Consider the following 26291-nt stretch of genomic DNA (forward strand, 5'->3'; position numbering starts at 1 on the left):
TTTAACTCCTATGTGAGTTTATAATTACAAAATAGTTTCCTCTTCATTATTTAATAACCTATAATTTCCGTGTTTTAACTTTAGTTTATTAAAACTATTTCTATTAACCTTTTGTTCATTAGAGAGAAATTTGATAAATGTGTGTGAAGCTATGAACTATCCTGAACTGTAAGGATGGGAGTTTATCTCTGCCTGGTAATGATGCTCCTTTACAGCCGCAGAAGGTCTGCCCCAGGGCCCTCTCGCCCAGTTCACAGTGTACTCGGTGGTTAATGGAAAACTGCGCTTTGTTCGCCCAGTCTTGCACCTTTTGGTAGAGCCTGTCAGTGTACAGCTCCTTGGCCAAGGTTCTAGTGAACCTGCCTGTTGGCCGTAGACAGGAGCGGTGCTCCTTGTTGAAAGGGACATTCCTGGAGCTGCCTTTGTGTGTCTGCCCTTAGATTACAATACAGAGTTTGGTTTTATGTTTGGGGAATTTAAAGAAGTTAGCTGTGTGATATTTTATAGTGAAAGTCTGGTTTAATCTGGAAGAAATCCTTGATCCAAGATAAAATTGTTAATAAAAACCACGTATGACTTTGAATCTTTAGGTTTTGTTTTTTTTTTTGCCCTTGTCAAAAAAAAGAATAAAATCCTATAATTCTGGTTCAGTATTTGGTTCTAAATCCACCATTGCTACATGTCAAATACATCGATGTGTTGTAGAAAGGTTACATTTTAATTTAAATATGGCGTATAAATTAAAAACCTGCTTTCTGAGTGATAATGTTCTTTTGATATTATTTCAGAGTATATGTTAAAATTTTAATCTGATTTGTTCGTTAAAGTTGCAGTTGATATAGCTTATGTTGAGACTAATGCAGCTTTCTGTCATAAAGTGCTTCCCTGGAGAAAAACTGTGTTGGCTCCTTTTTAATAAATTGTTGCCGTCCAAGCAGGGAGGTCATGTGATCTTGACTAAAGCTGCTCACCTTGAACAGCACGTTGCACTGATTTTCTAGGTGACTTCCTTACTCAGAAGTGCCTGTAATGGTGGCCACTAAATGAAAAGTTAAATTCTGTTGAAGTATTTGTTGTGGTCTATTGTTTGAATAAGTGATGTTTAAATATGTTAGATAAAACAGGACTCAATAGTGAGTGTGAACGTCTTCACTACAGTAAGATGTAAGGGCTGCTTGTGGATTGGCTATTCACGCAAAATATAGGTTCTGCAGATTCGGGGGTGCTGCATTATTCAAATTTTCTTCTTAGCTAGTTTGAATTAAAATGTTTTCTAGTCATGTAGTTAGGTGACACTGAGACATTTTTTTAAGTGTGAACTTCAGAATTAAAACTATTAAATATAGTGGTTTTCTGTGTTTAATACAGGAGAGTATATTTTGTTTCTGTAAGTATTTTACATATTACCTGAAAGAATGAATTTTTTAAAGTTACAGTTTGATTTCATTGAGCTATGCCAACCAGTGTTCTTGGTCTTTTTCTATAAAGGGATGTAAAAAACGTGTGTAAGTAATGGAAATACCCAATTCTTTTTTTTTGGTGAGGAAGATCAGCCCTGAGCTAACATCTGATGCCAATCCTCCTCTTTTTTGCTGAGGAAGATTGGCCCTGGGCTAACATTGGTGTCCGTCTTCCTCTACCTTATATGGGATGCCGCCACAGCATGTCTCGACAAGCAGTGCGTCAGAGCATGCCCAGGGTCCGAACCTGTAAAGCCTCGGGCCGCCGAAGTGGAGCGTGTGCGCCTAACCACTATGCCACCAGCCCGGCCCCGAATACCCAATTCTTAAATAATTCTTTGATATAAATCATATCTCCAGTTAAAAACTGTAATATGTAACAATATTCTTTTTAAGATTGTGTCCATGATTAAATTCTTACTGAGGACACAAATGAATTTGACATTCTGAAGAGTTTGGCAGCAAGATGAGAGTGAGGAGCATTGCTTTGACATTAAGAACGAGTTTTGCTTGGTGTTAGCACTATCAGGCTTCTCTGGTGAGAGCCATTCTCTTCACTGTTTTCACCTGACTGTTTTGTTTAAACGCACAGTAGACTTCTTTGGAAATAGAAACCGATAAAGAGGGGTGATAGAAGTAATGATGTAGAATTTTGACAATTCATATAGTGCAAATTTTTTCCCCAAATGTCGGTCATTCTTTTCTTACAAGTCATGCCTCAACAGTAGAATTTTCAGCTCACAGCCTGATAAGTCTGAGCAGCTGCTTACAGGTGAGGACTGTTTTAAGCCATGGGTGTAAAATTGATCACCATGGCAGAAGAGGTAGATAAACTAAGATTTTGGAGAAATTTAAGAACGGTATGGACATATATTTTCAATAGTCCAAAGGAATGTAGGGGTTAATAGCTTTTTGTTTAAAAATGTTATTTTTTTATAATTTTAGAAGTAATATATTATAGAAAATTTGAGGGAAGAAGCTAAAAGTATATGGTAAAATAAAAATCGTTCCATCATGTAGCCATAACTTGTTAACATTTTATATGCCTACACATAATGAATATAGATTAAACAAATTGAAAAAAATCTTTGAAGAGTTATGACATCTTATTGTTTGATTTCTTACCACCAATTTCATCCTCCCCTTTCTTTAAAGGGAAATAAAATAAAATTTATTTATAAAACTTTGTGTCATTCCACAAAATAATTCTGAAAGAGTGTGGCCAGAAATATGTATGGTGTTTTATCTCTTTTTTTTTAACCGAGGAGAAACTGGAGAGAGAGTGAATGTGTGTGTGTGTGAATGGAATGTGTCTATTTAGCAGAAAAGTAGTGATGGACGTTGTGGCATTTATGTGATGTTCACTGTTCCTTTCTTAGGGCCTCCAAGGATGTCCCCAAAGGCCCAGCGACACCCTAGAAATCACAGAGTTTCTGCTGGGAGGGGTTCCATTTCCAGTGGCCTAGAATTTGTTTCCCACACCCCACCAAGTGAAGCCGCTGCTCCTCCAGCAGCAAGGACCAGTCCTGCGGGAGGCACGTGGTCATCAGTGGTCAGCGGGGGTAGGTAACACTTGGCTTGGAGCATAATGACAATGTTCCTGTTGTAATTCTACTAGATGTGAAAAGGGCTGGGCTTTAGATCTGTTTGAGGCAGTATAAGTGTATAAAAAATAGTGGAGTAACCAGGACTTGGAAAACCTGTAGTATTTTTATTCTGGGTTCTACCATTTATTCACTATATGTTAGAGCAAATCATAAATTTCAGTTTTCTCAATGAGTAAAGTAATTTGCCTAGTCTGCTTTGTGGACTGATGATGAGAGTCATGAGGTTCATAAGTATGAATATTCTTTATAGTTGTATAAAGTACCCCTCAAATATAAGACAAATACAGTATGTATCACCGTTTAGAGGTACTGTATTTCCTGTCTTCTTAGCAACATTTATTTTGGGCTTACACTGCTGTGTGGGTCTATAGCATCTGTATATGGCACTAATTTCTGACTGTATTTCCCTTATAAGGAATATCAAACACAGATGAGGGGCCCAAGTTTTATCTGTGATTACTCGGAGGAATGTGCCAACAGCAGCTATAAAAGTGTAAAAAAAAATATACTTTGACAAGCTCTTACAATTAGCTAAGACTGCTTGTTAATGTTTTGCTTCCTAGATAATTGTGGAGATAATTGAAGTAGAGAGTTTGAGCATGTAATAATTGCATTTTTTTGTCATAATCTATCTTAATCAGTGCATAGGACCCTTAAAGAAAAAGGATCTTTAAGCTTAAACAAACAAAAATATTCCCAACTCTATTAAATGTCTTTAGTTGATATACAGTGCTCAGCTTTACGTACATATAATTTTATTATAAATTCCTTTGCACTTTCTATTTTCTTCTTTGGTCTTCAGTTATAAGGAAATAATTAAATTAACAAAAAAAATAGAATTTCTGAAGTCTTTATTTCTTCAGTTGTACCATTAATCATTTGACATTACTCAGATGATCTGGAAATGAATTTTGAGAGTAACAACATGATTATAGAGGTGAAAGGGTAAAAACATAGTTATTAGAGATATGCACAGAACAGTGTTACAAGTTTGCCCTATATGCTAATTAGAAAATAATTGTTGAGTAATAGTTTCCTTCCATGACTTTGTGACTTAAAAAAGTAAAGAACTACTAAAGTGAAGCAAATTGAACCATTTTCTATAAACCTTTGAATCTGAGCTCTACGAATAGGTTTATAATGGAATATGAAATGTGTTAGGTACTTATTTTGAAGTCATGTGGAATATGAACCTCTGCCTGGATTATCTTCCCCTTTTGGCTAAATTGAGTCCCCGATTTCCTTAGTTATGCAGAGTGGATCTTGATATGGCAAGAAAGAACATATGTGATTGGCTGCAAGATGCTAACAGGTGTTTGAGTTTTTTATTATTTGAAGGAGGAACAAATAAGCCCACTTTTTAGGACTCTTCCCCCACCTATTTTATAGAAACAGTCTCACTTTTTAGTAGAGAATGTTGCTATCTTTATCTTTAAAAGTGGCATTTATCCTGCCTTAGAAATCCAGTTTCTAACTTCATTTAAAATACTGCCTTTTAGAATTAATGTATTTAGTTAGGAGGAAAAAGTACAGTTTTACTTAGGTATTAGTAATTGCTGTCATTCTTCAGATATTTGTATTCTCAATCACCACCACTATGCCTAAGACATTGGAAAAGAAAACATGGTGATGGGATAAAGAGTAATTGGGATGGGGGTCGGATAGCACTATTTTACCTAGACCTTCAGAGAAGCCTCTTTGAGGAAGTGACATTTGAGCTGAGAATGTAATGGATAACTTTTCTCTTTCTTCTAGTTCCAAGATTATCCCCTAAAACTCACAGACCCAGGTCTCCCAGACAGAACAGTATTGGAAATACTCCTAGTGGGCCAGTTCTTGCTTCTCCCCAGGCTGGCATTATTCCAACTGAAGCTGTTGCCATGCCTATTCCTGCTGCATCTCCTACGCCTGCCAGTCCTGCATCCAACAGAGCTGTTACCCCATCTATTGAGGGTATGTAAGCAGGGGCTTCCAGATCCATGGTGTCATTTATGAAGTTGAGTGTTAGAGGTTGGACGTTGTATGAAAAGTGCTGTGTTATTTTATTCATAGGTATCTATTTGAGTGCACATTTAAAATTTTATGTAAATGAAGTTAGTTGTTTAATACTATTAATTTCAAATATGCTTTTCTTGAATGTTGTTAAAGGGTTAACATTCCTGGGTGGTAAATATCAATATAAATAAAATTATTGGTGTTTCATATGTCTGCAAAGGAGAAGACCCTCTGTTTGAATGGAAATATTCTTTTCCAAAAACGTAGGAAATCAAAATTGTTGAATATTTTCCCATTTTACTTTCCTCACTTCTTCTATCTAACTTTGAATTTTTTAACAAAATTATTTTCTAGCTAAGGATTCCAGGCTTCAAGATCAGAGGCAGAACTCTCCTGCAGGGAATAAAGAAAATATGAAGCCCAGTGAGACATCACCTAGCTTCTCAAAAGCTGAAAATAAAGGTTAGAGCTTTAACAAGTCTTCAGGTATAACTGTAGAAATAGGAAAGAGTATGTCTAATCTCATGCCCAATACGGAATATTTTTGGTCAACACTTTTCTTAGTCTTGTGCATTTTTAAATGCATAAAATCTGTAATTAATTGAAATTTTTATTATTTTTATAATAGAGCTTATTTTCATTTCTAACGTCCCATCGTAAAAGAATTTTAAGTTAAAGATTAAAAATAAATCTGCATCTAACAGTTCTTAATTTTACAGGTATATCACCAGTTGTTTCTGAACATAGAAAACAGATTGATGATTTAAAGAAATTTAAGAATGATTTTAGGGTAAGTGTGTATTGACTAATGAATTAGAATTTTAAAAAATAAATATTAAACATTACTAAGAATTTTTATATCATCCATTTACAAAAATGCATTATATATACACCCATAAACATCGAACTGTGTGTGTAGAAAGCTAAACATTCTTTAAGTTGTCTTTGCCTATGCTTTTAAGTGAGGTGACTAAAATCATGAGATTTGATAGGAACAATACAGATATCAAATGAAAGAGAATATATAATTCTGACATTTGAAGCCACCATAACATGTTATTATTTAATGTTCATTTGATTATCTTGTTCAGTGAAGAGTAGAGCAAGGCCAAGGCATTAATTATTTGATGTGGTAAGTGGAAGATGAACTGGACCCTGGTGTTCTGAGGTAGTTGCAGATTTACACTTCGTGTGCAAATGTATTGTGGTAGACGTCTTTCTATAATATCATTTCTCTATCTGAAGACTTGCTGAACATAATGTAATCTCTCTTGGATGACTATTTCATTGTTTTGCACAATATTTACTATAGTATACTTTGCATATCTAGGTATGTTTTGAGGCCAACTCAAGAAATCATTCTGAAACTTAGCTTCTTAGAGGGAAAAAAATCTGATTATCAGTCTTTGAAAAATTGACTGACTTAAAAGATGAGTCAGTCAAAGGCAGAAGGCAGCCTTTTCCTAGCCTATGTTCTAACTTCCTAAAAGTTAATAATTTATTACCTATAACTTCATTCTTGACTTATTTGCACCATTCAAAATATTACATTATTATTTCATACTTTAGCACATTTATCTATTCAGCTTTAATGCTGTTAACAGTTGTGAACTTGTTTTAATTTTTTAAGCTATAGTTAACTCATGGACATGATACAAAGAATAATGGCTGAATGCCCAGATGCCTACTACCCAGCTTAATATGTCAAGCACTCCAACACAGTTAATAGTGCTGCTATGTACTTGCCCTCCTCAGCTGCAACCTCCTGTCAGAGGGAAGGGTTTCCTTCCTGTGCAGTTCTTTGCGCTGCATGTGAATAGATCCCTGAGCACTAGATGATATTATTTTGCACAGCCTTCATTTTGATATAAATGATATTGTTTTACGGGTATTCTTGCCCATTTGCTTTTATTTCCTCAGCATTATTATTTTTTTTTCGGTGAGGACGATTGGCCCTGAGCTAACATCTGTTGGCAATCTTCCTCTTTTTGCGTGAGGAAGATTGGCTCTGAGCTAACATCTGTGCCAGTCTTCCTCCACTTTGCGTGTGGGTTTCCTCCACAGCATGGCTTGATGAGCGGTGTGTAGGTCCTCGCCTGGGCTCTGAACCCGTGAACCCGGTCCGCCGAAGCAGAGCACGTGAACTTAACCACTGCACCGCCAGGCTGGTCCTGCTCAACATTATTTTTTACAGTTATTCATTCAGTCCCTTCTTACAGTATACTTGCATTGAATTTATTATGTTATGAAGGAAAGAAATATTTTTATTTCGAAGCATATGAATTAGTATATTTTTGGTAACCGTTTTATTGCGATGTAATTTACATATCATATAATTTAGCCATTTAAAGTATACAATTCAGTGGTTTTTAGTATATTCACAGAGTTGTACAACCATCACCACAGTCAATTTTAGAACATTTTCTTTATCCCAAACAGAAACCCCATACCCCTTAGCAGTCACTCTTCCTTTTCTTTCAGACTGCCCCTCCCTCCCCCCAAATCCTAAACAACCACTAATCTCCTTTCTGTCTCTATGGATTTGCCTATTCTGGACCTTTTTTTTTTTTTTTTAATTTATTTATTTATTTTTCCCCCAAAGCCCCAGTAGATAGTTGTATGTCATAGCTGCACATCCTTCTAGTTGCTGTATGTGGGACACGGCCTCAGCACGGCCGGAGAAGTGGTGCGTCGGTGCACGCCCGGGATCCGAACCAGGGCCACCAGCAGCGGAGCGCACGCACTTAACCACTAAGCCACGGGGCCGGCCCTTCTGGGCCTTTCTTATGAAGGGAATCATACAATATGTGGTGTTTGTGACTGACTTCTTTCACTTAATGTGTTCAAGGTTCATGCATGTTGGAGCATCTATTAGTACTTTATTCCTTCTTATGGATGAATAATATTCGTTGTATGGGTGTACCACGTTTTATTTATCCATTCATCAGTTGTTGCGGCTTTGGGTTGTTCCCACTTTTTGACTATTAAGAATAATGCTGGGGGGCCGGCCCCATGGCGTGGGTGCTCCGCTACTGGCGCCCCGGGTTTGGATCCTGGGCACGCACCGGGGCACCGCTTCTCCGGCCATGCTGAGGCCGCATCCCACATGTAGTAGCTGGAAGGATGTGCACCTATGACATACAACTGTCTGCTGGGGCTTTGGGGGCGGGGGGGGGAGTGGGGAAGAATAATGCTGGGGCCAGCCTGGTGGCGCAAGTGGTTAAGTGCGCGCCCTCTGCTGCGGCGGCCCGGGGTTCACCGGTTCGGATCCCGGGCGCACACCGATGCATCGCTTGGCAAGCTGTGCTGTGGCAGCGTCCCATGTAAAGTGGAGGAAGATGGGCACATACGTTAGCCTAGGGCCAGTCTTCCTTAGCAAAAAAAGAGGAGGATTGGCAGATGTTAGCACAGGGCTGGTCTTCCTCACACACACACAAAAAAGAATAATGCTGCTATGAATATTAGTGTTCAGTTTTTTTTGAGGACATATGTTTTCATTTCTCTTGGGCGTATACATAAAAGTGGAATTTCTGGGCCATATGGTAACTCTGTCTTTAATCTTTTGAAGAAAACTTCCAGACTATTTGTCAAAGCAACTGTAGTGTTTTACATTCCCACCAGCAGCATATGAGGGTTTCTGTTTGTCCACATCTTCCCCAATACTTATTACTGTCTTTTTGATTATAGTCATCCTTGTAGTATCTCATTGTGGTTTTGATTTGCATTTCTGTTGGCTAATATGTTGATCATCTTTTTATGTGTTTATTGGCCATTTGTATATATTCTTTGGAGAAATACCCATTTAGATCTTTTGCCCATTTTAAAAATTATCTGTCTTTTTATTATTGAGTTGTAAGAGTTCTTTATATATTCTGTGTACAAGTCTCACATCAGATACATGGTTTGCAAATTTTTTCCCCCTTCTGTGAGTTGTCTTTTCACTTTCTTGATGTTGTCTGTTAAAGCACAAAAATTTTTAGTTTTGATGAGGTCCTGTTTATCTGTTTTTTCTTTTGTTGCTTATGCTTTTGGTGTCATATCTAAGAAACCATTTCCTAATCTAGGGCTGTAAAGATTTGCTCTTAATTTCTTCTAAGAGTTTCATTTAGGGCTTTGATCCATTTTGAGGAATTTTTTTAGGTGATGTCAGATAGGGTTCCAAATTCATTCTTTTGCATGTGGATATCATTTATCCCAGCACCCTCTGTTGAAAAGACATTGAATTGAATTGTCTTTGCACCCTTGTTGAAAAGCAGTTGAGGGCCGGCCCCATGGCTTGGCGGTTAAGTGCGCGCGCTCCGCTCCTCGAGGCCCGGGTTTGGATCCCGGGCGTGCACCGATGCACCGCTTCTCCGGCCATGCTGAGGCCGTGTCCCACATACAGCAACTAGAAGGATGTGCAACTATGACATACAACTATCTACTGGGGCTTTGGGCGGAGGGGGGGTAAAGGAGGAGGATTGGCAATAGATGTTAGCTCAGAGCCGATCTTCCTCAGCAAAAAGAGGAGGATTAGCATGGATGTTAGCTCAGGGCTGATCTTCCTCGGAAAAAAAAGGAAAATCAGTTGACCACAAATGCACAAATGTGAGGGTTTATTACTGGACTCTCAATTCTCCAAAGATCTATATGTCTATCCTTAATGCCAGTACCACACTATCTCGATTAGAATTAGTACAGTCATGCGCCACATAACGACATTTCAGTCAACGACAAACTGCATATACGATGGTGGTCCCATAAGATCAGTACCATAGAGCCTAGGTGTGTAGCAGGCTATCCTGTCTAGGTTTGTGTAAGTACACTCGGTGGTGTTTGCACAATGATAAAATTGCCTAACGACGCATTTCTCAGTACATATCCCTGTCGTTAAGTGACATGACTGTATTTTAAAAAGCATATGACTTCTTCATTTAGTAGAAAACATTTTGGCTCTCATATTATCAGTTCACAGCTGTCTGTAAACCTTCTTTAATACTTGACTCTTAAAATCTGGGTAGGTGCACCATTAAAACTTTATCTCCTTATGGGGCCGGCTCCGTGGCTTAGCGGTTAAGTGTGCGCACTCTGATGCTGGCGGCCCGGGTTCGGATCCCGGGCACGCCCCAAGGCACCACTTCTCCGTCCAACCCGAGGCCGAGTCCCACGTACAGCAACTAGAAGGATGCGAACCTATGACATACAACTATCTACTGGGGCTTTGGGGGGAAAATAAATGAATAAATAAAAAATTAAAAAAAAAAAACAAAACTTTATCTCCTTAGGACTTCTAGTCTTATTACTGTTTGGGGCCTGAATAATCAAAAGTACTATTAAAGTCTCTTATGAATAACTTTCTGGTCTGTAAGTGAGTACTAGAAAGCAAAGAAATGGTTTTTAAAAATGTTTGAAAGTGAGCTTTATATTCTCTTCAGATAAAATAATGTTATTAGTTTACATTTATTGATATTTCCTATGTATCAGACACTTAGAAAATTCTAAGTGCTTATGTGATAAACTCTTTATTGTCCTAACATCCCTTTGAAGCAGGTTCTATTATTATCCCCAGTGTGTATGTTAGGAAACTGAGGCAAAGACAAGTTAAATAATTTGCCATAGTCACATGGCTAGTAAAACATGGTACTGGCCATCTGTGTGTTTAAGCTTCTCACAATGCTTTGGACGGTAGCGAATACGTAATAGGTACTACATTGTTCAGTTAAATTAGAGCCACTCGCATGATGTTCCCATGGCCTTGAACTGTGATGGTTCACAAAAATCTCTGGTCTTTCATTAAGACGGAAATAGGAGTACCCTTTGGTTTGTGGGTTTTTTTTTTTTTTCCCCTTTAGAGCTATCTGCAGGCTCTAATATAGCTATGTGCTGGGTGCTGATAGCTTTATTTCTGTAAGAATTGCTAGTAATGTGATGAATTGCTAGTAATGTGATCTGTTATAGGTTAATGGTGTGGGTTTTGGAGGTAAGTAGATGATCTGGGTTTTAAATCTTGCCCCACACACACTGTATGTATAACATTGAGGCATGTTATCTACTTCCCCTAAGCCAAAATGGAATAATTGTTCATGATGTTCTTGTGAGAATTAAATGAGATGCAGTCTGTAAAGTCTTTAATATCATGTGACACATAGTATGTACTCAATAAATATTAATTCCTATTACCAAAATATAGATGACCACAACTGTACTGGCGATCAAGATTTTCTTGTTATCTGAGTTACATAAGTATTTCAGGGGCCGGCCCAGTGGCGTAGTGGTTGAGTTCGCGCGCTCCGCTTCGGTGGCCCAGGGTTTGCCGGTTCGGATCCTGGGTACAGACCCACCCACCGCTCATCCAGCCAAGCTGAGGCGACATCCACATAGAGCAACTAGAAGGATATACAACTATGACGTACAATTATCTGCTGGGACTTTGGGGAGAAGAAAGGAAGATGGGCAACAGATGTTAGCTCAAGGCAAATCTTGCTCAAAAAAAAAAAAAAAGAATTTCAGTCTTTCTATAAAATGTCCAAACTACCCAAAGCAATCTACAGATTCAATACAATCCCTATCAAAATTCCAATGTCATTTTTCACATAAATAGAACAAACAATCCTGAAATTTTTATGGAACCACAAAAGACCCTGAGTAGCCAAAGCAATCTTGAGAAAAAACAACACAACTGAAGACATCTCACTCTCTGATGTCAAACTGTAGTACAAAGCTATAGTGATCAAAACAGCATGGTATTGGCATAAAAACAGACACACAGATCAATAGTACAGAATAGAGAGCTCAGAAGTAAACTCATATATATGGTTGATTAATTTAGGACAAAGGAGCTAATATACAATGAGGAAAAGACAGTCTCTTCAATAAATGGTATTGGGAAAACGACCACTGTCTTACACCATACACAAAAATTAACTTAAAATAGATTAAAGACTTGAATGTAGAACTTGAACTATAAAACTCCTGGAAGAAAACACAGGCAGTAAACTCGTTGACATAGGCTGTGACATTGGTTTTTTTGATTTGACACCAGAAGCAAAGGCAACAAAAGCAAAAATAAACTGGGACTATATCAAACTAAAGCTTCTGCACAGCAAAGGAAATCATCTTCAAAATGAAAAGGAAACCTACAGAATGGAGAAAATATTTGTAAATCATGTATCTGATAAAAAGTTAATATCTAAAGTATATAAAGAACTCATACAAGTCAGTAGCAAAAAAAACAACCTGATTAAGGGCAGACGATCTGAATAGATATTTTCTCAAAGACGACATTCAGAGGGCCAACAGGTCTGTGAAAAGGTGCTCACCATCACTAATCTTCAGGGAAATCAAAAACACAATGAGATATCACCTCACACCTGTTAGAATGGCTGTTATCAAAAAGATAAGAAATACTGGGCCGCCCCGTGGCTTAGCGGTTAAGTGCATGCACTCCAATGCTGGCAGCCCGGGTTCGGATCCCGGGCGCGCACCGACGCACCGCTTCTCCGGCCATGCTGGGGCCGTGTCCCACATGCAGCAACTGGAAGGATGTGCAGCTATGACATACAACTATCTACTGGGGCTTTGGGGGAAAAATAAATAAATAAATAAATAAATAAAAATTATAAAAAAAAAAAAAGATATAACAAGTGCTGGGGAGGATGTGGAGAAAAGGGAACCTTTGTGCACTGCTGGTGGGAATGTAACGTGGTGCAGCTACTATGGAAAACGGTATGCAGGTTCCTCAAAAAATTAACAATAGAGCTATTGTATAATCCAGCTATCCCACTTCTGGGTATTTATCCGAAAGAAACGAAAACACTGACTCGAAAAGATATCTGCACCCCCATGTTCACTGTGGCATTATTTACAGTAGCCAAGACATGGAAGCAACGTAAGTGTCCATCGATGGATGACTAGATCAAGAAAATGTGGTACAGAAAATGGGTGAAGGTGGACAAAGGGTGCAAATTTCCAGTTATAAAATAAACCATGGGATGTAATGTACAGCATGGTGACTGTAGTCAGTAATACTGTATTGTATGTTTGAAGGTTGCTGAGAGAGTAAATCTTAAAAGTTCTCATCATAAAAAAAATTGTAACTGAGTGGTGATGGCTGTTAACTAGACGTACTGTGATTTCCCAATACATACGTATATTGAATCATTACGTCGTATACTTGAAACTAATACAATGTTATATGTCAATTATACCTCAATAGAAGAAAAAAGTGGTTCAGTTTGGGGGGAAAAAAATATCAGTTTTTCCTTAGGTTTAGTATACTGCAGATAAGAAATATAGCAGAATGCTCAAAAGCATGAATTGTGCCTCAGTTTCCCCATTTGTAAGATGGCGATAATAGTACCTACATCAGATAGGGCTGCTGTAATCACTAAATGAATGAGTTTGTAAGTAGTTTAGAACAATGTCCAACTCATAGTCCTATAGATATCTTTGCCATTATGTGAATAACAATAACAGAAGTCTCATTTTTGCTTCAAACAGAGACCCTTGTGGTAAACCCTCAAGAAGTCTTCTGCAGTACACAGTTGGTCTGTTATGTGTGTAGCCTCTACTGAAGATTTTTGTGAATAAATGCTGGCTTAAACATTGCCTATATTGTGACTTAAATTGCCACTGGGTTCAGATAAATGTCCCTATCATCTTTTGCCCTCAGCTACTTGAGGACTATGACTATATTGGTGATGCAGAGAAGCTTGAGATGTCTAATGTCACTTGCTGGGATGCCAGGGGCCTCAGCAGTGAGACTTTGACACTGGTGTGCCCATCCTGGGGCTGAGGAGATGGCTTGTCTCTCTCCTGTGCTGCGGCCCCTTCTGCTGTGCAGGTGCTCTTTGGCTTACTCTGACCGCCTGGGGCTGCTGCTTGTGTGTGTTCTCATTTCCACCCTGGCTGCTTCTACTTGCGGCCCTTCTTCTTGTCTTTTTCTTGTCATTTTCTTCAGCTGTCCCTGTTTTCTTTTTTCTGTGGAGTATGGCATCTTAAATCACCTTCAGACAGTAGTAGCATTGAATTCTTCTGGCCTGCAGACTTAAAAACCCTTCACTGACATCTTTGTCTTCTGCTTTTCTTGATGGTACTTGTGTTTTGAGGTCTCCTTCTTTACTTACTGGGTTTAGAAAGTCTAACTGACCAACATGTCTAGTCAGGTCTCCCTCTGAATCCACCTACTTCTGACTTTCCACCCCACCAGTTCTCGAGGCCAGGCCCAGGTCTTAGTCCAGCCTCCATGATGGTCTCTCTGCATCCTCACTTGGCTCCCTCCAATTCATTTTCCACAAAGCTGCTCTGCTTGTCATTGTGAACTAGAAAGCTGCTCAGTACTATACCTGATTGAAATTCTTCAGTGATTTCTCAGTATCCTGAAAATTAAAAGCTATAGTCCTTGGGGCCAGCCCGGTGGCATAGTGGTTGGATTTGCGCACTCTGCTTTGGTGGCCCGGGGTTTGCAGGTTTGGATTCCAGGTGCGGACCTATGCACCACCCATCAAGCCGTGTTGTGGCGGCGTCCCACATACAAAATAGAGGAAGATGGGCACAGATGTTAGCTCAGGGCCAATCTTCCTTACCAAAAAAAAAAAAAAAAATAGCTTTCAAGTTTTTTTATCATCTCATTTCTCTTGGGTGAGTTTGTCATTTCTTGACTCATTCGTGCATATATGTCTACCCTTGCTCCAGCCACTAGTGCTTTCTGTTTCACAACAGGGCCATCTTTTCCCTTTCCCTTGGAATTTTAAACATGCTGTGTCTTTTGCTTAGACTGTTCCCTTTTCCACACTGTCCCCCCGCCAAACGTCTTGGACGCTTTCGCGTAGATGACGCTTCCATTGAGAAGCCTTCTCTCTCTCTTTTTTTTTTTTTTTTTTTTTGAGGAAGACCGGCCCTGAGCTAACATCTGTGCCCATCCTCCTCCACTTTATGTGGGACGCCGCCACAGCACGGCCTGACAAGGGGTGCCTCGCTGCGTGCCCAGGATCCGAACCCGGGCCACCAGCAGCTGAGTGCACGCACTTAACCGCTATGCCACGGGGCCGGCCCCCGAGAAGCCTTCTCTTTCTGTAAGTTGCTTTTTCCTATAGGATCCCATAGGATTTATTCCATTTTGTTAAGTATCTGAACCCACCCAGATGGTAAACTTTGGGAGGATAGGAACTATTTAATATTTTCCATACCCAGCAGGCACAATTTTTGACACTCGGTAAATATTTAACTTCTGAAGCTAGGTCATTACAGTGCTTAGATGACTGTGGTTGTGTTGTATAGATGTTTTGTTATTGTTGCTTTATAATAAAAACATTACTCTTCAATTATGAAAAAAGCTTTGTTAATATATTTTATGCTTACAAATAATATCGGTTTGCTTATTCTCATGGAGAAAATTGATTACTAGAGTTATTTAAAATATATTTATTTCCTTTATTTAGTTACAACCAAGTTCTACTTCTGAATCTATGGATCAACTGCTAAACAAAAATAGAGAGGGAGAAAAATCAAGAGATTTGATCAAGGACAAAATTGAACCAAATGCTAAGGATTCTTTGATTGAAAATAGCGGCAGCAGCAAGCCCAGCAGCCCCAGCGTGTCCCCTTCCCTCCTCAGTGATGCGGAGCACAGGAGGGGCCCTGAGGTCACATCCCAGGGTGTTCAGACTTCCAGCCCCGGGTGTAAACAGGAGAAGGATGATAAAGAGGAGAAGAAAGATGCAGCTGAGTGAGTAAATCTGGAAATTAGCACATCCTTTTGCTTGCTTAACCTTTTTTTAAGGTGTCCAGGGCCTTCCAACTCAGAAATCTATCCTGGACTTTTAGACTGTTTTATAGGTAGCCCTCAACTTAGAAACAACTGGTTTAAGCAGTTGACATCTTAAGTAAATTAGTATGCCTCTTCCCTCCTCCCTCATTTTTGCACCCCATGCCAAAAAAACCTAGACATAATTTAGAAAGGCTTTTCTGTAAAGGTATAGGAGTTGAAACATTACTGGCTTTTGGGACCTATATCCCTCGGATGCTAGTCAGTGCCCGCCTCCTGGCTGTGCTGCTAGGACTAAGACCTGCCACCACAAGAAGAGAGAGAAGTATCTGGTGTCCCTATTTGGAATTCAGTGTGTTTTCCATCAGAAACGATGTTTTAGTTAATGGTTAGATTTGTTAAGATAGACGTAATTCTGCATATGCCATATATTATCGACTAAATAGACTTTTGTGGGCTAGCCTCAGAACCTAACCTAACTACCATTGATTTATTTGTTCTGGGTTCTGTAGAACCCAGTTAGTGCTGAACTTTTGGATTGCAGCTTGTTGATAATTCAGGGAGTGCTTATTCTTGATTTGAGGCAAAAATTTTTATGATTTTTATGAGTAATGATTTTTCCCAAGGTATGTCATGTAGGAAACACTGTCATGTTAAAAAATACCACATGTTACAGAATTGGTATATTAAGGGTTGCTTTTTTTTTTTTTTTTTTTGTGAGGAAGCTTGGCCATGAGCTACCATCCGTTGCTGATCTTCCTCTTTTTGTTGAGGAAGATTGGCCCTGGGCTAACATCTGTGCCCATCTTCCTCTATTTTGTATATGGCATGCCTCCACAGCATGGCTTGATGAGTGGTGCATTGGTCCATGCCTGGGATCCAAACCTGCAACCCCTGGGCCGCTGAAGTGGAGGGCGTGAACTTAACCACTACGCCACTGGCCTGGCCCCTAAGGGTTGCTTTTAAGGGGATTTTGTAAGGGGCTGTTGTCTTTTCAGTTTAAATATTTGTTAATTGCCTTTGAGAGGAGCATTGTATATTATACTTTTTAAAAAATTCGTCCTTTTTTTAGCCAGTCTTTATCAGATTAAGGAGTGGGAAATATGTTATGTGTTTTAACGAAGAGCAGTAATGATCTGTCAGTGAAAATTGTTTAAATCTAATATATGTTTAGCAATTTTTTGAAAAAGCTGTCAGGCCAGCCCTGATGTCCTAGTGGTTCAAATTCGGTGCTCACCGCTTCACCAGCCCGGGTTAGCTCCCTGGTCGCAGAACCACACCACCAGTCTGTCAGTTGCCATGCTGTGGTGGCAGCTCACATAGAAGAACTAGAAGGACTAGAAGGACTTAAAACTAGGGTATACAACCATGTACTGGGGCTTTGGGGAGGACAAAAAAAAAACTGTCAGGTATACAAGACTTCAGAGAAATGTAAGTTCCATGCAGATTTCACTGGCCTTTATTTTTTTTTTTCTGGTTTAGGCAAGTGAGGAAATCAACATTGAATCCCAATGCAAAGGAGTTCAACCCTCGTTCCTTTTCTCAGGTAAGTTTGTTTCTCTCTCTGAAGTAATCTTGTCCCTAAAAAAATAAATTTGTTAGTAGTATTCTTATTCCCATACCTGCCATCTAAATTCAGTTGTAGTATGCTAAAACAATTTTTAGTTTAAGTTCCTTTTTCTTATATGATCATTAATGGATATTTTTGAGCCATAGATAAGATCCTTGGTTTGTCATCAATTAGGTGTGATCTGGGGCAAATCTTTGAATCTGTCTGACTTAGAATTTGAAGATGGTTGGCTAGGTAGGCTCTCAGGTTCATAGATATACTGTTATTATTATTCTTACTGGATCTGTAATAAGATAGATTTATTTTTTAATTTTTGAAAACATTTTTTCCAGTTCCTTAAAATCACTGCTACTTTTTTTTTTTTTTTTTGCTGAGGAACATTAGCTCTGAGCTAATATCCGTGCCAGTCTTCCTCCACTTTATATGGGTTGCCGCCACAGCATGGCTGACGAGTGGTGTAGGTCCCGCCAGGATCCAAACCCACAAACTTGGGCCTCCAAAGCGGAGTGCGCCAAATTTAACCACTATGCCACGGTGCTGGCCCCTCACCACTACTATTTTTAATAATATTATTGAGTAATTGGCAAAATTTTACTTTAAATTTCTGCTAAAATAGTTTTTCTTTTATTTGAAACGTGTAAGTTTATTTTCTATAATTTTTTTCCTTAAAAGGGACTAACTAGAAGTGAGTAAAACTTAGGAACGTGGGGAAAGTCAGTCTTCAAATTACAATAATATTTAGCTTTTCGTCTTAAGATAGTTGATTTATGTTTCTGTAGCCAAAGCCTTCTACTACCCCAACTTCACCTCGTCCTCAAGCACAACCTAGCCCGTCTATGGTGGGTCATCAGCAGCCAACGCCAGTTTATACTCAGCCTGTTTGTTTTGCACCAAATATGATGTATCCAGTCCCAGTGAGCCCAGGCGTGCAAGTAAGTCCTAGAATTTGACGTGCATTTGCCCTCCCTAGTTGTCTGTATTTGACACCAGGCACTCTGAGGTGTGCGGTGACTTGAGGCAGAGATAGTAGCCGAAGTATTTGAAATGGGGAGGCATGCAGTGGTGTGGTGTGTTGTTAGTATAAGGACCTAAAGCTGAGAGTGTTTTCTGGTGAGACAGATGGTTTAGATTTACTGTCATTCGGGGTTTTTCCTTTTAGCTATGGGTGTTATTTCATTTTTTAATGACTCAGAGACTCAGGAAACCTCAGAGCTAGCACGCTAGCAATATACAACCAAGAGAGAGTGGTAAAATACAGTCTTATTATCTTGAGAGCCTAATCTTTTTTTTTTAATTCCCTCAAGCCTTTATACCCTATACCTATGACGCCCATGCCTGTGAATCAAGCCAAGACATATAGAGCAGGTAAAGGTGAGAATAATCCTGGCTGTGTTTGCTTGTAGTCTGCATGCTGCATGAATTAAGTAACTCGGTTTATAGTGAATAAATATTTGTGGTTCAGCTTCGACTTTTGATAAGGCTGTGCATTGACTTTTGATGCACAGCATTACAGACGGTATTCAGAAGCATACCTTATGCACACTTCAAATGCATACGGTTTTGTTTTTATGAACAAAAACGGGAGAAGACATGCTTGTCAGTTGTGATTGTTGAGGATCCTCTTCAGAAAGAATAATTGAATTTTGAATTTTTCAATGTTAAATTTGAATAGAGGGTTTGCTAAATTAATTTACCAGATTGCCGACCTTCTTATTTTATACTGACATAAAATTTTTTACCCCAAATCCAGAATTTATTTGAGCAGAGAGCAGCTTACTTCAAAAACCATCAAAATCCTATTAGAGGGATGTTTCCTCATCTCTAAAATGAGAATGTTGTATAATCTAACTGTATAATCTGGATTCTATACTTGTGTGATTAAAGAGCCTAGAAGAAAACACATATTTATCTTAAAAGGAAATCTTTTAATATTGAAAAATGCTTGGGGGCCGGCCCGGTAGTGCAGCGGTTAAGTGCACGTGCTCTGCTTCAGCGGCTCGAGGGTTCACAGGTTCGGATCCTGGGCGCGCACCGACACACCGCTTGTCAAGCCATGCTGTGGCGGCGTCCCATATAAAGTAGAGGAAGATGGGCATGGATGTTAGCCCACGGCCAGTCTTCCTCAGCAAAAAAAGCGGAGGATTGGCATCGGATGTTAGCTCAGGGCTGATCTTCCTCACAAAAAAAAAGAAAAATGCTAAACGGTCCCCCTTTTTACCATCCAAGTAATTGAGGGCAATTAATGACTATCATTTTATTGAGAAACAATAGAAAGTAGAATGATTTCTATAAAAAAGGCATTTATCAATGCCCAGTAATTACCCTCCTGACATAAAAATTTCACTTCTTAATAAGCTTTCCGAAGTGTTTGAAATAATCATGATTTGTGGATGTTAATAATTAAAACTCTTAATAGTTTTTTTTAACACATATGATATCCTTTAACTTTGCCTCAGAACACTGGAACCTGATGAAAGAACTCTACCTTAGATAATTTAAAGTTATCTAGTTATGGGATTAATCTTATTCTGAGGGCCTGAAAAAATTTAGGGGAGGAAAGTTTCTTTTAGTGCCATTTTGAAGATTTTTTATTTATTCAGCTTTTTCCCCCCAAAGCCCCAGTAGATAGTTGTATGTCATAGGTTCACATCCTTCTAGTTGCTGTACGCGGGACTCGGCCTCGCGTTGGACGGAGAAGTGGTGCCTCCGGGCGCTCCCGGGATCCGAACCCGGGCCGCCAGCATCAGAGCGCGCGCACTTAACCGCTAAGCCACAGAGCCGGCCCTAGTGCCATTTTGAATGAGGTTAATATTAAGGTGTTCATATATTACTGCTATTTTAATGATTACTTAATGCAGTGGAAACATTTTTATGTTCAAATATAAAAGATGATTGCAGTGAAAGCAAGCACTACAGTATAGCTCTCTGATATGAGAGATGCACTTTCCCTTCACGATGCACTGTTGTTTTAATAGGAGAAATGACATACTCTGAGAGTACTTTGGCCAGTTTTGTAGAGGCATTTCTGGTAAGTTAGAACAGGCACACTGCAAAGAACATCAGCTGTAAACATGTGCAATGCTAAGAAGATGGGAGGTGATTAAATATTTGTTTTGTCTGTCATTCGGATTCGATAGTTATCAAGATTTTGCCATATTTACTTCAGGTGTGTTTTGTTTCTTTGCTGAAGTATTTAAAACAAATCCCAGACATCATGCCATTTCATTCCTACATACTTAGTTTGTATCTTTTACAAGTTAATGGACATTTTTCTTAGGTAGCCAGAGTGCTATCACACTTTATAAAATAAACAGTAATTCCTTTTTATCATCTAATAACCACTATAATCAGATTACTCTGATTGAGTCAAGAATATATTTCTATAGTTGGCTTGTTTTGAATATGGGTCAAAGTAAGATCTACACATTCTTGCATTTATTACATGTCTTTGTAGTTCCCCTGCCATTTTCCCCCCTGCTGTTGCTTTGTGGCAGAAACCAGTCGTTATGTAGTACGTCCCACATTCTAGATTTGTTTCTTTACTTCTTGTGATATCATTGATTACATTCAGGTTTAACTTTTTTGTGGAAGAGGTAAGAATACTTAATACATGGTTGTGAGTGCCAGTATCTGGTCCTACTTTGAGTTATGATGAGATTGATTAAGGGCTCAGGTGGTGTTAGCCTGATCTTTCCCCTCCCCAGTTGTAAAGTTTGCTATTGATCCTTCATCTAATTCATTGGTGATTGATGCTTAACATCATTTTTTCATTAGGGCTGTGGTTCTCAAATGAGTCACTTGGAGAGTTTGTTAAAAGCACAGATTGGCCTCATCTCCAGAGTTTCTAATTTAGTAGGTTTGGGGCACAGCCTGAGAGTTTACATTTCTAGTGCAATTTATAAAACCAGTAGCCTGGTGATACTGCTGGTTTGGGACCAGACTTTGAAAACCACTGCAATTAGGAGTTTGAAAACGCTGGGTTCCAAATTCCTAGCATTTCTTCTCCATTTATTAGCTAGAATCATTCTGTAAGAGCCTATTCTTTTCAACTAGGGCTATTTGGTCATCCTGAAATAGTTTGTACAGGAAGGTTAGGATAAATGCTTGGATTTAAGTGCTTAAATTGTTTTAAGTGCCAATTTTCAGTGAGGAGTTGGTGCTCTTGTTACTTTCAATAGTGTCCAGTGAAATTTTTTTTTAAGAATGTGACTTTCTCCCCCTTGTCTTTTCTTCTTATTAAAAGTGTATATATATTAGGAATGCATGGATTTTCATGTGCTTTTATGTATTTATTGTGTTTCAGACGATTAATTATTCTTTTTTGCGTTATCCCGTCTTTGATCAAGAGCAGTCCCCTCAAGTTGGCTCCTGTTTCCTTTTGGTACTGCTCATTTGTCTCTGATGGCTTCCTTACTTCCTGCTACAAATAAGATGTCTCAAGCTAATCTTTTTCTAACCCCAGACCTGGATCAGTATTCCTCCAAGGAACCCTGATTCTTGTTGCTGGGAAATAGTATTTAGAAACTATGTTGTGGTCGTTGGATGTGTTCATTGCTATTGAGTTATTGCTTCTAGGCCTTTTCAGTGGACAAAACTAGGAAATATTTTTTTCTTTTCAAAAATTCAGTAATGCATATTGATATATCCAGTTCAAGTTAACATTGCAAGATTTTTCTGTGACTTTTTGCTTGCATGTCTTATTCTCTTACACTGAAAATCTTGTAAAAAATAGTAACTTTATTGTCTATCTTTTCACAAATTTCCATAAAGCTTAGCTGCCTAAAACAACAAACATACATTATTTCACAGTTTCTGAGGGTCAGGAATCCAGGAGCGGCTTAGCTGTGTGGTTCTGCCTCAGACTGTCTTACGAAGTTGCAGACAATATACTGGCTAGAGCTGTAGTTGTCTGAAGGCTTAACTGGGGCTGGAGATCTGCTTCTAGATCCAGAGCTGTTGGCAGGATAATGTGGCAGCTGGCTTCTCCCGAAATGAGTATTCAGAGAGAAACTGATGTGAGTGGAAGCTGTAGTGTGGTTCACAACCTAACCTTGGAAGTGACTTACCGTAAGTTCTGCCACACAAGGCGAACCTGGTACAGTGTGGAAGGGGACTACACTAGGATTTGCATACCAGGCAGCGGGATCATTGGTGGCCATCTAAGTGGCTGGCTTATTTACATTTTCCTATAATGTGTATAAAATATTGTCAAAATATTTGTCTGACTACAGAATAAAATTTAAGATTTCTTTGGAGTATTACTTTTCCTTCATATCTATTTCACTAAGAATTCTTTAAGTGCCAGTTTTCAGAGTGAGGAGTTAGTACCCTTGTTACTTCCATAATACTGTCTTCTGTAGTCGCTAAGTTATGCCAATGATTTGAAAGGTAGGTTAATCCGATCAAGTTCGTTTTCATTTGTAGGGGTATCTTTTTTATTATTTTAATTTTATTTTTATATGCAAAACATTTGTATACTTTCAAAATGGAAATTACATAAAAAGATCATTCAGAGAAGTCTTGCACCTATCCCAGTTTCTTCTGTTTGTACTTTCCTTCATCACCTCCATCTTAGTAGGTGGATGGTCCTTTCCATCATCAGCAGGTGATCATTTAAAATTATTTTCTGTTAGGGCTGGCCCTGTGGCATAGTGGTTAAGTGCGCGCCCTCCGCTGCTGGTGGCCTGGGTTTGGATCCCGGACGTGCACCGATGCACCCCTTGTCAGGCCATGGTGTGGCGGCATCCCATATAAAGTGGAGGAAGATAGGCACAGATGTTAGCTCAGGGCCAGTCTTCCTCAGCAAAAAGAGGAGGATTGGCATGGATGTTCGCTCAGGGCTGATCTTCCTCACACACAAAAAAATAAATATTTATCCTTACGTTTATTTTTGCAAATATACATTTGTTTTTCTGCAATATACATTCTATTTTTTAATAGCATTATTTAGATATAATTCACATACCATAAAATTCATCCATTTGATGTGTACAGTTCATGGTTTTCAGTATATCCTGAGTTGTCTAGTCATCACCAGTCAATTTTAGAACATTTTCATGACTCCAGAAAGAGACCCTGCACCCTTTAGCAGTTACTCCCTCCCCTCATGCACATATACACCCTAGTCACGCTAATCTACTTTCTTTGTCTATAGATTTGCCTATTCTGGATATTTCATATGAATGTATGAAATACTATGTTAGTCTTTTGTGACTGGCGTCTTTTTCTTAGCATAATGTTTTCAAGGTTCATCCTTGTTGGAGCATCTATCAGTACTTCATTCCTTTTTATAGATGAATAATATTCCATTGTGTGGATATATACCACATTTTATTTATCCATTTATCAGTTGATGCCTCTTTGGATTGCTCCCACTTTTTGACTATTATGAATAACACTACTCTGAACAGTTGGGTACAAGTGTTTGTGTGGTCTTATGTTTTCATTTCCCTTGGAGTGGAATTACTGTGTTGGAACTGCCACGCTGTTTACCAAAGTGGCTGTATCGTTTTATATTCCTACCAGTAGTGTACAAGGGTCCCGATTTCTCCACATCCTCACCAACACTTGCTATTGTCTTTTTGATTGTATCCATCCTAATGGTTATATAGTCGTGTGTCGCTTGAAGACAGGGATACAGTCTGAGAAATGCATCGTTAGGCAATTTTGTCGTCGTGTGAACACCATAGAGTGTGTTTACACAAATCTAGATGGTACAGCCTACTACACACCTAGGCTACGTGGTACTAATCTTATGGGAGCACTGCCGGATATGCGGTCTGTTGTTGACCAAAACATCATTACATGGCGCATGGCTATAAAGCAACAGCTCGTTATGGTTTTAATTTGTATTTCCTTAATGACTAACGATGTTGATCAGCCATTTGCAAATCTTCTTTGGGGAAAAGTCTATTCAAATGTTTGACCTAGTTTTTAATTAGAGTGTCTTTTAATTAGTGAATTGTAAGAGTTCTTTATATATTCTGTGTACAAATCCTTTATCAGATATAGGATGTACAAACATTTTCTTGTTTTTTTTTTTTTTTTTTTTTTTGTGAGGAGATCAGCCCTGTGCTAACATCCGCCAATCCTCCTCTTTTTTTGCTGAGGAAGACGGCCCTGGGCTAACGTCTGTGCCCATCTTCCTCCACTTTATATGGGACGCCGCCACAGCATGGCTTGCCAAGCAGTGCGTCGGTGTGCGCCCGGGATCCGAACCAGCGAACCCCGGGCCGCCGCAGCGGAGCGCGCGCACTTAACCGCTTGCGCCACCGGGCCGGCCCCAAACATTTTCTTGTTTTATGGGTTTTCTTTTTACTTGCTAGATGGTGTCCTTTGCAGCACTTAAGTTTTTAATTTTGATGGAAGTTCAGTTTATTTGTGTTTTGTTGTTGTTGCTTGTACTCTTGGTGTCATATCTAAGAAACCATTGCCAGACTCACAAAGATTTCCTATGATTTCTTCTAAGAGTTTTATAGTTTTGCTCTAACATTTTATAGTTTCACTCTAATGGTTGGTGATCTGTTCTGAGTTAATTTTTGTGTATAGTATGAGGACAGGGGTCCAAATTTATTCTTTTGAATGTGGATATTCAGTTGTCCCAGCATCATTTGTTGAAAAGATTGTTCTTGCCTCATTAAATTATCTTGGTTGCCATCCTTGTTGATATTTATTTTTCTTCCATCATATGCAAAAGAAAACATACTATATGTATTGTTCTGCACCTGTGGGGGTTTTTTGTTTGTTTTAAGACATCGTATTTCCTAAAAATTACTACATATCAGTCTCAAGATTTTCCTCATTCCTTTTTTATTGGGTTTTTTGTCTTATTGTAAGAGTATAGATTGATAAAAGTCTTTTTTCTGATATGTATGTATTGTGAACGTTTTCTTGTAGTCTGTGGCTTATATATTCACACTCTTAAATGTCTTTGAAAGAGCAGAAGTTTTAAATTTTGGAGTCCAATTATCAATTTTTCTTATACAGTTGTGCTGTTGTTTCCTACATTTGCATACTCCAAAGGGGCAAAGATTTTCTCCTGTGGTGTTTTCCTGTAAGTTTTATAGTTTTCTCCTGAGTTTTACCTTTGGATCTTTGGACTTAGAGTTTTTAAGATTTTCCCCACTCGTGTAGTAAAAGGATTCATATGCCTTTTCTTCTAGGATTTATATAACTTCCTTTTTTTTACATTTATATCTGGTCCATTTGGAATTTAGCTTGTATACAGTATAAGGTATGAATCCAGTTTATCTTTTCCAAATGGCTATCCAAAAATTTTTTTTCCATTTTTATTGTAAACTTTATTTTTTCAAAAAATTTTTAACCAGTTTTATTATTCTGTAATTTACATGCAATAAAATGTAGTCCTTTTAAGTGTGCATTTTGATGAATTTTGATGAATGTATTTACTGTTGTAACTGCCTCATCAGTCAGGATGTAAAGATTGTGCTTTGTGCCCCTTCTTTGTCAAACTCTACTCCACTACCTCTGGCTCCAGGCAACCACTGATCTGCTTTCTCTTACTGTAGATTATAATTTTACTTTTCTAGTTTTTTTTGTTGTTGTTGTTGTTTTTTTTTTTGAGGTAGATCAGCCCCGAGCTAACATCTGCCAATCCTCCTCTTTTTGCTGAGGAAGACTGGCCCTGGGTTAACATCCATGCCCATCTTCCTCCACTTTATATGGGACGTCGCCACAGCATGGCTCAACAAGCGGTGCATCGGTGCATGCCCGAGATCCGAACTGGTGAACCCCTGGCCGCTGCAGCGGAGCACGTACACCTAACCACTTGCACCACTGGGCCGGCCCCGACTTTTCTAGTTTTTTATAAATGGAATCATATAGTATATGGTTTTTTGTGTCTGGCTTAAACAGCATAATAATTTGAGAGTATTGCATGTTATCACCTGTATCAA

The 26291-nt window shown here is 38.8% G+C and overlaps 1 protein-coding gene across 8 annotated transcripts in view; it reads left to right on the top strand.

Moving 5' to 3' along the window:
* The window catches only part of ATXN2 (ataxin 2), a 115152-nt gene that overhangs the window by 66881 nt on the left and 21980 nt on the right, over positions 1–26291 (top strand). For 6 of the 8 annotated variants that reach the window (XM_087424221.1, XM_087424213.1, XM_087424217.1 and 3 more), the window contains 8 exons: positions 2840–3022; positions 4823–5020; positions 5417–5524; positions 5782–5852; positions 15481–15767; positions 17289–17352; positions 18156–18308; positions 18681–18747. In XM_087424221.1, the coding sequence (XP_087280347.1) occupies positions 2840–3022; positions 4823–5020; positions 5417–5524; positions 5782–5852; positions 15481–15767; positions 17289–17352; positions 18156–18308; positions 18681–18747 (1131 nt within the window). The remainder of the gene's footprint in view (positions 1–2839; positions 3023–4822; positions 5021–5416; positions 5525–5781; positions 5853–15480; positions 15768–17288; positions 17353–18155; positions 18309–18680; positions 18748–26291) is intronic. The other 2 variants (XM_087424214.1, XM_087424216.1) reach the window with 1 other exon arrangement.

Source organism: Ceratotherium simum, chromosome 35 (assembly GCF_057802395.1).
Source record: "Ceratotherium simum simum isolate JZ-2026a chromosome 35, ASM5780239v1, whole genome shotgun sequence".
NCBI classification, from domain to species: Eukaryota; Metazoa; Chordata; class Mammalia; order Perissodactyla; family Rhinocerotidae; genus Ceratotherium; species Ceratotherium simum.